Source organism: Pezoporus wallicus, unplaced genomic scaffold, assembly GCF_028554395.1.
Source record: "Pezoporus wallicus isolate ANWC-B61680 ecotype Strahan unplaced genomic scaffold, APGP_CSIRO_Pwel_v1 contig_4191, whole genome shotgun sequence".
In the NCBI taxonomy this organism is placed as follows: Eukaryota; Metazoa; Chordata; class Aves; order Psittaciformes; family Psittacidae; genus Pezoporus; species Pezoporus wallicus.
This window is the reverse complement of record NW_026641383.1, coordinates 4,424,516-4,436,683: the sequence shown is the minus strand read 5'-3', so window position 1 is coordinate 4,436,683 and position 12,168 is coordinate 4,424,516. Positions and strand designations below refer to the sequence as shown.

At 36.9% G+C, this 12,168-nt stretch overlaps 1 protein-coding gene across 1 annotated transcript in view; it reads right to left on the bottom strand.

Moving 5' to 3' along the window:
• Positions 1-12,168, bottom strand: part of TASP1 (taspase 1) — an 86,154-nt gene that overhangs the window by 62,745 nt on the left and 11,241 nt on the right. Inside the window, 3 exon segments of the mRNA XM_057423324.1 lie at positions 909-988; positions 7,179-7,263; positions 8,739-8,859. Coding sequence (XP_057279307.1) covers positions 909-988; positions 7,179-7,263; positions 8,739-8,859 — 286 coding nt within the window.

Here is a 12,168-nt window from a genome sequence, read left to right as displayed (position 1 = left end):
AACCAAATAAAACAGTTAATGGGAGCCCTGGGTTTCAATCTCTGGGTTAGGAACTACTCATATATTTTATTCTGTAATACTGAAAGTAACATTATGTAATCTTCCATGTTCTCCTTCTTTGGGTAATGACCTGTGATTTCTTTCCTGCATAACATAACATCCACAAGAAGTGTAGCACATGCACTTCTCACCTATAGCAAACTACAGACTAGTAGTAATTGCACTTTCCAAACGGGAAGGCACTGAAAAAGATAAGGAAGGGGAGTCACATCCTCCTTTTCACAGGTAAGTGCACTGATTTTTAGTCTAGTTTATAAATGGTATATTAATACAACGTAATCACTTCTTTAAGAAAACAAAAAGGGTTTTGTGAGAGATTACTCCAAGTCTTTTTTCAAATCAGGTTATCCCACCATATTACATGAAGCAAAGCCTACCTAGGTTAAAAAAAAAAAAGGTAAATTAATTCGACAACCTATTTAGACCAGAGCAGTTCTGGACAAAGACTCAGAGATGGGTGTAACTAGAATCTGAGAGTCAAACTGGCACCTGCTGAATTTAGACAGGTGGCTAGCTGGTGCTTTTAGGATCCAAGATGGATTACATCTGGAGACCTGCAGGACAGCGCTGTTACGGAGCCTGGTAAAAAATGTCCTTCATTGGATTTAATCCTAGAATCACAAATTCGCTTGAATTAGATATTGCGAAAATGCAGCTAAAGTAGTAGTCTGTAATTTTTTTCTATTTACTTAATAGAAAATTAGTAAACTTAAACCATCCTTATATACCATAATATCATCAGCTAGTTGAACGTTAAGAACAGTGAAGTGATGTACCCCTCAAAATAGGAGGCACCATTTAAAATTACTCTGTCCTGTTCTTCCTACTGACACCACCAGTTTACTCACTTGTAGCCATGATACCTGGAGGACATGCTGGTATCCCGTGATCAACTGCCCATCTGTAAGCTCCTTCACCAACTAAAAAGCTAGGAGACACAGAAGAGGGAGTTTAAACAAAACCATATAACAAATCCCCCTTTTCTTGCAATTACTTTTTTTCTATTTGGTTTGGTCACTTTAATATCATAAGCTGTCTACATTTCACAGAAATGTCAGCTATAATTACATTTGGCAACCTTATGTAGTTTCATTAAGAGACTATGCAGTTCTGACAGTAAGGTTAGTATTGGATAAAAACAAGTGCTATTAAATTTGAAATTAATTACCAAATAGCACCAGCTTTTAATTGCAGCTAAAAAAAAAAAAGGAAAGAGCAGTCTAAAGCCTAGGTCTCTGTAACAACTTAGTGAGATCCTGAAGACCAACAACATGGGATGAATGAGGCGAGAATGGTTAAGGTATTTCCAGTAGTTAGCCAATGCCACAGCAATATCAAGAAGTATTTTGAGAAGTACAACACAAGCTAAAAATAAGCCTTATTTGGAAGCCTGAAGGTCTATCTCATGGAGTTTTATTAAGCAGCTGCAAATAGGACAAGTTACTGAATTTTTAATATACTTGCTAAAAAAAAACCAACAATCTCAGAAGTTGTTTTTTAGTCAGTAGTGAACACTTTGCAGTAGTGAGACAGTACACACTGCCAGGACAACGAATGACAGCAAAAGATATACATAGACATGTAGCTTCTATGGAGAGGAAAAAAACAAAACTAACAAGCCTCAGTTACCTAAGTGTCCCTGTAAAGAAAGGCATCTGATTCCATGAAAAGAGGAATGCAGTATGTAGAAATGATATACTTTCAGAAAGCTGCTGCACAACAGTACTGACAACAGCAACTACTTCCAATCTTTAATTTCATATCCCACTTTTGAAATAAAAATAACACAACTGCCTAATGGACACGAGAAGTAAAGACTGTTACAGAAATACCAGACTTATGAATATGAGGCTATAGAAGATATTGCAGATATAGAGTAGTCCCTGGGGCCACCTAGTACTACAATTTCTGAGAACATTATTGATATAACAAATTTGATAGCATTAATGCTGTTGGAAGTTTTCTTGACAGTGCTATATTTGACACCTGCAGCTTTCAGTACGTAGTATTTTGAAGTGGTACATTCTATCTGAACACAGAGAATCACAGAACGGTTTGGGTTGGAAGGGACCCTAAAGACCATCTATTTCCAACCCCTCTGCCACAGGCAGGGACACCTTCCACTAGAGCAGGTTCCTCAAGGCCCTGTGGCCTTGAACATTTGCAGGGAAGTATTCCAGGAATCTTCTCTATGACTTAACCAATACAAGAGCGGTGTCCAGTTTTCCCTTACAAAACTCTCAAAAATTAAAGTTTACCTAGATGAGGATTTGAACTGTTAAATATGTATTTCTTACCATTGTTAGTGCAGCTCCAGATAAATATTGTTCACGTTGCAAGACACTGTAGGATAGTTACTGGGTACTTTGCGAGAACTCAAGTGTCTCCTATTAGGTAAGCTAGTGCTCAAGAAACAACCTGTCACTTTCATTAACCTAAGAGAGAAATGCAAACCGTGGCCAAACCTAATTAAGCAGTATTCTCTACTGACTAAAAGAAGAAGGTTTGGTAAAACAATTTATATTGAGAGGAAGGGTAAGTGGAGAAAGTAAAAGTATCAAGCTTAAGCATTAGGAGATTTATATATGGTAACTAGAATAGCACAGATCAGTCAGAAATACTGTATTTTACAAGGAACATCATATTTGCCTTTTTAATACTTAAAAACACGGTCACTAGTATTTATGAAGACTGTAAGAAAACCACACAAGAACACCTCAAAGTGATGCGACTTTTTCTTTGCTCACACTTTAATTCCTAGATTCTTCTCCTTCTTATAAAATGGGCACAGATAAAGTATTTTACAGCTCTGGTCCCAAAGAACAGTTAGATTACGTGAAGCAGACATTTAATTGAGGCCCTGCAACACCACAGAGATCATCCACCTCTTTTAAATTTTTCAGTTCAGATTTCTGGGAAGGACAGCAGAATAAGTTAAAATATACAGTTCACCAAAAAAATTAAATAAATCAGAATACTACCTAGACTGCATCTCCTATAAATTGAGATATAATTGTTTGGTAAGAGACTGCTACAGGACATAGAGCATGACCTCAGTTCTGCAGGTAACCAAATAGGTTTAATTTAAACAAGACTAAACAGTCTTTACACCGTCCCAAAAAGGAAGTTCTGTGATCGCACAGCCACACACAGTTACATCAGCCAAAGATGACAGGGTGGCAAGAGGGTGGGAACCAACAGTCTGGCACTAGGCAACTGCTTTAGCTGCCATGAGAACCATCCATGTGGCCATGTAGAAAAGGTGCAGCAGGCAAGGATGAGTAGGGAATACTATAAACTGACATAAAACCAAAACTACCTTTAAACAGCTCTCATTAGCCTTGATTTACTGGGGGAGACAAAAAATAGGGAAAAAAGCCACTGGGCTACAGAAAGCAGTCAAAATCCTACCAAGTTTCAAAAGCCATTTGGGTAATTCAAAAGAAAATTTTCCAAAAGGGTGGGGGAACCCAAAACCAAAATATGAATGAGTTTGTGCTCTGCTACTCTGATAGCTGGTCTTGCACAAACAAGATAAAAGGACCTCTTTGCAATTATAGCAACTTAAGAGTACTCTACAGTTGTTACAAGAATACGTAGAAAATGAAAACATCCTCCCAGCAAGGAGCCAATGCTTGGACATTTTAAGTTCCAGGCAAGCTAGATGATACTAATGGTAAATACAATTAAAGATCTCTAAAAATGGTCCTTTTGGGCAATTTTCTCCCAGAAGATTATTATCCTTGCTCTATTTGCTATAAAGAGGACCATTTAATATGGGCTGTAGGGAGACAGGCCACAGCAAGCTAAACAGAAGGTGAGATTCATTAAAGATGCTCAAGGCAATCCTGAATATAACAAACTCACTTTGTAATGTTTATTACAAAATGCAGCAATCGCTCTGAAATCACTGCTACAAAGAAGAAATTGTTCAAATAAATATAGAACAGAGATGAAAGGTGGTCTAGGTCTTCACTCTAGGCACTTTCTTGACTATACATTGCCCTGAAAGCTACACAAAGTACATAACCTACCTACAGTACTGTAAAACTATGAAGTAACTATAAAACCCTGTATAGGAGGGGGAACAAAACCCTAAGAAGGGATTCTTTCCCATATGGGTTACTACTACTAGTATTAATACTGAAAAAGGGATACAGACATTAACTTAGGTATCAGTAGTACTAAGGAATTCTGAGAAAGGAGACATTTGTACCACCCTGCAATTTTTACACTTAATAGTAAACAGATGTAAATAAGCCTTTTCCCTTAGGAAGGTCACCGTTTCAGTATAAAAAAAAATCTTCAAACATACTACTACAAAACATCTAATCCACTATTCCTGTGACCAAAGATCAATTCCAAAGATCCATCCAGTTCGTAACTGTGCACTCAGAATACTGCTTTCTTTTGTAAAATCATACAATGAACAGGATACATATCATCATCTATGATAATACTTAGCATTTACAAGGTCAGTATTTTCTCTCCCTGTGTACACAGGGAGAGAAAATCCTGACATTGAGCCAAATAAAATATGGCAGAAAGATGTAACTTGGACCTTAGAAGTTTCAACAATTGCACTCATGCATTCATGGATTCTCTACTTCCAACTTTTTAAGTTTCAGTTTGGACAGTAGGATTCTGTGTTTTAAAGAAGATATTGATCCAGAATGACACATTCTACAGATCAATTTACAGCAAACTGCATACATCAGTTAGAACACTTGACCACTCCTTCCCAATAAGCTTACCACTTGGAACAAATTCATTCACACTCATTAGAATTTTTTCTACTGAAAACTAGAAATGTACCACTTTGAATTTATTTTCAACTGTCACTATAAAAACGGGTGCAGAACAGTCACAAAGGGGCCAAACTATCAGCCTCCATGTCTTCATTTATAGACAAGAGTCTCCAGAATGCCACTTTTACTAATCTCACAGTTACTGCATTTTTTTTGTGGGTTCACATGCCAAAACATTCTGGCCAGGAAACATTAGGTTAGTTTAAATGATGCTATAGTAACAGTGTCTACCACTAGGCTTCTTTAACAAGACAGGTCCTTAGGGTAAGCAGTATCTGGAAAATTCCCCAATACACTATTTGCCCATGAAAATCACAATGAAATTTGGCTATCTTTACAAATAAAAAAACAGTTACTAAAATCCTGACACTTGGTAGGAATGCCAAAATACAGCTGCTCTCTTGTCATTTGACTACATACATTCCCAGCTTGTGCAGGTATATATTTCAGTACCAAAACAACATGTCATGCCAAACCCTGCCAAAAAGGCAAGGCATAAAATTGTCAATATTCATCACCTAAAATGAACATTAACTCTATCCTTCTGAACTTGGGATACCCCATATGTACAGAAGCATCTATCACAGTAAGTCTATAGTGCAACCCATCGTATCCTGCTATTATAGATTATTTCCAGGATAACTAAATTGCTCTAATAAAAGTTCAAAATCCAGAATGGGAAAAAGGAAATGAAAATATGTATTGGGTAACTGAAGTCCACAACATTTGCACAGTAAACTGTATGTGTTGGCTCTGAAGACAGTTCACCTCTCGCCTCGAGAGTTCAAGCTCCCTTGTCTTTAAAAACATCTGCTAGCCAAGACTTTGCACGGTGTTTTAAAAGATTAAGTCTTGTCCTTTGAGGGTAAGAGGATATAGTTTCTTTTCCATTCAGGTTTTGTTTTTTTAAGTAACAGCAGCATAAAATAGGTCATGAAGTTACAGCAAACATGCTAAAACACCAAGTACCCTTCCTTACAACAATCTGAGAGAACACTGTGACGATACAGAAAAACTAAACCACAAGTGCTTGTTCCTGTAGCTGACTTCAGTTCTAGTTCAGGAACACCAAAAAACTCCCCTCATTTGATACTCTCTTTAATGTAACCCAGCTAAGCCCCACTTTCTCCTAACATCTGAAGAAATGAGCTACTAACAGCAGTAGAAATTCAAGTTCTTATTCCGTCTGAATACTTCTAATTCTCTGAAAAAAAGAGTAAGTTCTCTTACTAACTACAGTTACTCTTTTCTTTCTTCATTAAAGAAAAGAGTTTTAAATGCACAGTCTGCTTGTTGGTGGTTTGGTTTCAGGGTGGCTTTTTTTTTTTGATCTATGAACTTCCTTAACTTCCTTTGCAGCATGACAGAACACCGAAACAGTGCTTTTCCTCACTGTTTAAATTGGAATGCTATACCATCCAGCTACAGACTACTTGGCTGATTTTACAGAACAACATAGGAAGGAGAGTAATATTTGTGTATCTAAATATACATATTTTAAACTACATAAATCATGGTTTAATACATCTGCAAATACTGGAGTCCATTAGTTAGCAATTGGTAGCAAATCTCTGCTGCAGGTATGATAACTGAGTATAGCAGTGTATTAATACGAATTGCTCCAGTTCCCTACTTGTCAATTTAAGCTGTTAATGAAAATAAGACGGCTTTAAGAGCAATCAATTCTGACACATCTCTTGGATTCTTTCCAAAATGATGCATAATATTCCATCTAAGTATTAAACCCATCTTAATAAAGGAATGCACATTTTCATTGCTGTTGTAAATGCTATTAAATCTACCTTTAAGATAACTTTCCATTTTGGCTAAAAGGAAGTTACTAAACACAGCACATTTCCATGCTATACCTACCAAATAAAGCCACAAAGACGGGCAGTAAAGCAGGAATAAGGCAGGATTCTTCTATATACTTGTAAGAATTATATTGGTTTTTTTAAAGGTAGATGGAAGCAAAGGCAGTAGAATTTCATTTTAATCTTGACGTACTCAGTGATTTCTCAAAATGCTACAGTAACAAATGTAAGAATTCAGTATGACATAACTGGAAATAATCACACAGACAGAAATTATCACAAAATGATGTTGCCATCTATTCACAATACTTCATTCTAATCACAGCTTCATCAAGTGCACAAGATGTTTCAAGATCAGAGAAAAAAGCTTATCTTCATTTTAAAGGCTGGTATGTAAAACAGCACCAGCCTTCTTGGCATAGGATATAACCTTCAAACATGACATGCAGTAAGAGACAAAAGACCAAAGTAAAGTCAAGCAGAACAAAGCAATTACCAAGGTGGAATTCTGCCAGCAGAGAGTTTTCCCTTCTGCCCTTCACACAACAATCTATTTGCAACTGAAACTGGATTCTTGATTCCTGAAAAGAAAAATCAGCAAAAAATGGGAACAGAACATTAAAATATTTTTCCACACAGCATTGTAGTGTTCATTTTGGCAATGGAAGTCAACTTCCTTTAACTTCCAGAGCTTTGCCAAGTCAGTAAGAGACACCTTATGTTATATTTCAATTTAAAATCAACTTCATTACTTTCTCCTTCACATATCCTATCAGTAGTGACAAGCCCTTCTTCTAATCAACACACACACACTTTCTCTTTTTTAATGAAAGAATCATATTGAAATATTAGGAGTGACCTCCTACCATAGAAATCTTAAATACAATCTATAGTATGCTACAAGCCAAAGATATTTTATGAGCATTAATTTTTCAAGATGGAAAGAGCTTTCATTTGGGTCGATCTGGCCAGAATAGGGATTATAGGATTCAGGCTTAGCTGTCTCTCACTCCCTCATTTCCTCCTTCCCCATGGTTGGAAGGATACATTTTGTAACAATCAAGCCCTGAAACACTTCATTTTACTATTTATTTAAGATTTATGTCTACATGAGGAAGTTATTTCCAAGGTTTAGAGCTATTCTAGGATAAAGAACAAAGCTTGAATTTTTGTCAGAAATGCTATTAAATAGGAACAATTAAGGCTGTTCTACATACTTGAGAAAAACCTCAACAACGTCTATTTGGGATATATTACCTCGTATTTGTTTTGTACTGAAAGGCAGACCTGGACACAGAAAAACCTTCAGAACAACAAAGACAGAGAACCACATCAGTTCTCAGATTAAGTCCCATATTCAAATGTATCTAACCTTGTAACAGTAACACACAAAATAAACCCAAAGGTAACTGATCATGTGAAAGGAATTACAATGAAAAAATATCTACAGTTCAGAGAAATGCTATGTCCAAGCAAACGGCTTGACAGGTGAGCAGCTGTGCCCACTCTCACCAATACATGAGAGGCTTCAGTCTGGAGGCTGGTACCCTGCATGGCCTTCTGACACTATAAAGGAAACTTCGGCCCCACAGTATCCTAATCTGACCAACCAAACTGAGAGATCAAAATACCAAGCGACCTTATGATTGAATTACATACCACTAAGTTCTTCACGGAAATAGAGAACAAAAACTAATATAAAGCCTAATTTTAATATGTTTTAAGACAATTCCATTTTATTATAAAGTTATCATTCTACAAATCCATCTGAGCAAACTCTTCTCCATTGTGAATACTGTCTAGTATTGTACAATTTTTCTGCATCAAAGGATTATCAGTGAACTAATAAGACAATATTTTACACGAAACAAATGAACACAAAACAGTGTTTCAGGGAGCAGGAATGCTTCCCCCTTTTTTAAAGGGGGCAGGTTTTATTTAAACAGCTCAGTATTTACAATGTGTCCCTCCCAAAAAGAAAAAAGTAACAAAAAATAACAAAATTGATCTTTGCACTTAAACCAGTAGTTAGCTTTATAATATGTAGTCAACATACCACTCAGCGCTCCAACAGCTCCAAAATTCAATGACTTCCCATCCATTATACTGGCATCACATTCTATCTCACCCAGAAGGTTTAGGTTAGACCCCAATCCTGCATTTGTAAAAGGAGAATCCTAAAAATAAGAACAAAACACTGTGAGGCCACATCCATAACAGACTCGATCAAAACCTTGCTGTAACTGGTAAAACGACACTCATCTTGGTGCAGTGCGCTTTCTTATTCTAGTAGTTTAATCTCCCGCGACAAAAACAGCAGTGTGAACAGGATATCTCATATTACGGTAATAGAGACCTTACACCCTCTACAAGGTGTGATGTACCTCATGTGCTAATACAAAAAAAACAACCACTCAACAATTTAAGATCACCATTTATATGCAAGCAGAAGCCTGACAACACAAGTGAAAATCTCTTCTTCCATCCTTCAAAATACGCACTTCCTTTGGTCCTTAACCCACCGAGTAACAGTTAAGTAGTATCTAATAACCACCGTACAGAACACAGCCTACCACTGAAACTCACTGAAACTGTGACATAGCAGCCAAACAGAACTGTACCTTTCCTTAACATTCTAAGCCTAAGACTGCAGCTGGTATGCAGAAATCAAGACATTCAAGAAATCAAAACAATTCACTTTGTAAGATCTCTGTGATCACTAGCATCAGGATAGTCATTACTGCGGTCTAGAAGCTTCTTGAATAAAAGCCAAAAAGTATTCCACAGCAAATATGGAACAACTTCTAATAGACTAGTTATAAACCTAACTCCTCTTGTATTAGCACCTTCTTGTACCTCTTTGCAAAATCAAGGTTCTCAAACAAGAAGCTTCGCATGCTACAATTAAAACCACTCATTTCTGCCCTTCCCATTTCATCAGTGCATCCCCATGATTTTAAATCCACAGACTGTCAAAGCAGCACCAGTTAAGGTGTCTCACAGCCAACTCAATATAATCCCCTTCCTAGGTGAAAGGACAAAACAAATAAGAAAGGTAACAGCCCAGACCAGACAAATACTAAAATTTCAGAGATGCTGCTTTCAGAGTTTTGTATCTGTTTTTATTACATAAAATAACCTGTGATGTTACTGATGCATCTTTGCTTATTTCCTATTTTACTGATGCAACTAAGAAAAATGATTGTCTAGACCACATGTGAATATGTCAATGAAATTAGATGGCCATGCTTTTATAGTATATGTAATAAAAGCTGAATCAGGAAACAAGTTACTGGAAACAGCTCAAAGTTCTGTCTTAAATGTAATGTGTAATGAATACAAGGAAACAAAAGAGCACATGAAAGAAAAATTTGATGTGCATCAGTTAGCTTTAGTTAACTTTCAAATTAACATAAATACAAAACCTGGTTTGCAAGATGTTGATTCTAATTTACAAAGATATTTGAAGTGCTCTTAGTGTCTGAGTCATCAAAACACTATCTTCTTGGAGAATCATGAATATATAATACATGATTAATACATAATCATGAAGCAGACTGTAATCTCTCCATGTTCGTTTTGTACTACTCATTACCTGCTTTTTCCTTCTGCATCCAAGAAATAATACAAGATTTTATCCCGATTTATCGATCCTATTTTATCCCACACCACAACGGGTCTTCAAACTCACTGTGTATATTCGCAGTGGTGTTCATTTTGATAGCTATGCCTCACAGCAAATAAGTAAATTTGAAAAGATTTTAGGATAACGAAATATTTGCAGTTTAGCACACAGGGAATAACTTTCACGGACTGGGGTGGGATATGATTAAAAAAGGCTACCAAGATGATGGCCTTGAAAAGGTGGACAACTGCAAAGCAGCTGCTGGCTGAACTGACTTCATTGCTCCCCAGGCTCTACGAGTATGAAGAAAAATAATCAGTGAAGTTTACAACAAAAGGAGCAGGGAAGTGAAGAAAGGAATCTGTACACAAACAGTGAAAGGTACTTGGAGGATGAAGGAAAAATAGGCACGTGTTATGATGAACAACACTTACTCCTAGTGCTGTCCAAGTTCCTTGCCCATGGGTAATCAAGAGAGCATAGACCTGCAAGCCTGGAGACAGATTTCTAATGTTCTGTTCCAAAAACATTCACTCAGTACATTATACTCAAAAGCATTAGCAAAGAGGAAGAATTTTATGCTGTACAGATTTGTCACTGCCACAAAGCAAACACAGCTGTTACCTTAAGAGCAGATGCCATGGCCAAATAAACGGAGTGAGAAGGACCCATCAGAACAGAAGTCCTAGTAACAGTGTCCAGAGCCCTTCTGCAGCCAAGACACAAAGCTCTCTATCCTCTCATAATAATCAAAAGAAGGAAAGAGGGTTGGGAAAAAATACAGGCTAGAGCGTCACTGGTTCACTTTATTTCTAAAAATCTAGATATGTTCAACGCTTTCTAGATATGTTCACCTTCACTGCCACAACATCAAGGATGGACCAAGGGACAACTTATTCAGATGATCTCAAGACAAAGAGAATGACTATGGAATACTTATCAGAATACCACACAATGTTGCATAAATAATAACTCTACATCAACAGATCTGTAGATGCCTCTTTGGTGGCTTAACTCTTTCATTTTAGGACTCGGGAGGAATCTGACCAGTACAATCAGTCACAACATGAGCAAATTCTCCAGCAAAAGAAATAAAGACCCAATTCTAAGCATCTGTTCAAAATTTCTGTGGAGCTTTACAACCAGAGGGCAATTACGAAGACGGTCTCAGAATTGCCAAGAAGATGGTCTACTCTATCTTTACAGATCTGAAAAGCGATCTGGTAACAGCTTTAGATAGGGCAAACACATGGAAATTTCAATACCTACCCGAGTGTCTCTGAGATGAGATATAAAGGCTTTGAAATCAGACAGGGGAAAACCATTATAAAACAAGGAAACAGAAATTCACACCTTCTTCTGTGAACAGGCAAAGACATGAAATACACCACACAAATACATCCCTTTTTGAAAATATGAATCTCTGTAAAGCCTGACCAAAAGATTTCAAGCTTCTGATATATAAATGGAGGAATACAGCTTACAACAATGAAAGTGTATTTTGACACGAATGCAGAAGTATTATTAAAACAGAAGTGTGCCTGTTTTCAATGGGGGAAGAAAACAGAGTTAACTGAAGCAGTCCCTTCATAGACTCAGATAGAAAAATGCAGTACTGCAAGAACTATATGACTACCATGGGATGGGGAAGAACCCAATCAAAGCATGTATCCAATAAGAAGGAAGAAGGGAAAGGAAGAAAAAGGTTTATTCTATCATTCTATTATAATAAAAAGGTATCTTCAGGAATATACATTTATGTGTTTCTGAAGACATAAGGAACCCAAGCAGAGATCGGTCTGATATTACTAAGGCGACTGAAAAGAAAGACAAGCAAATCAAGCATGAGCTTTGCATGTTA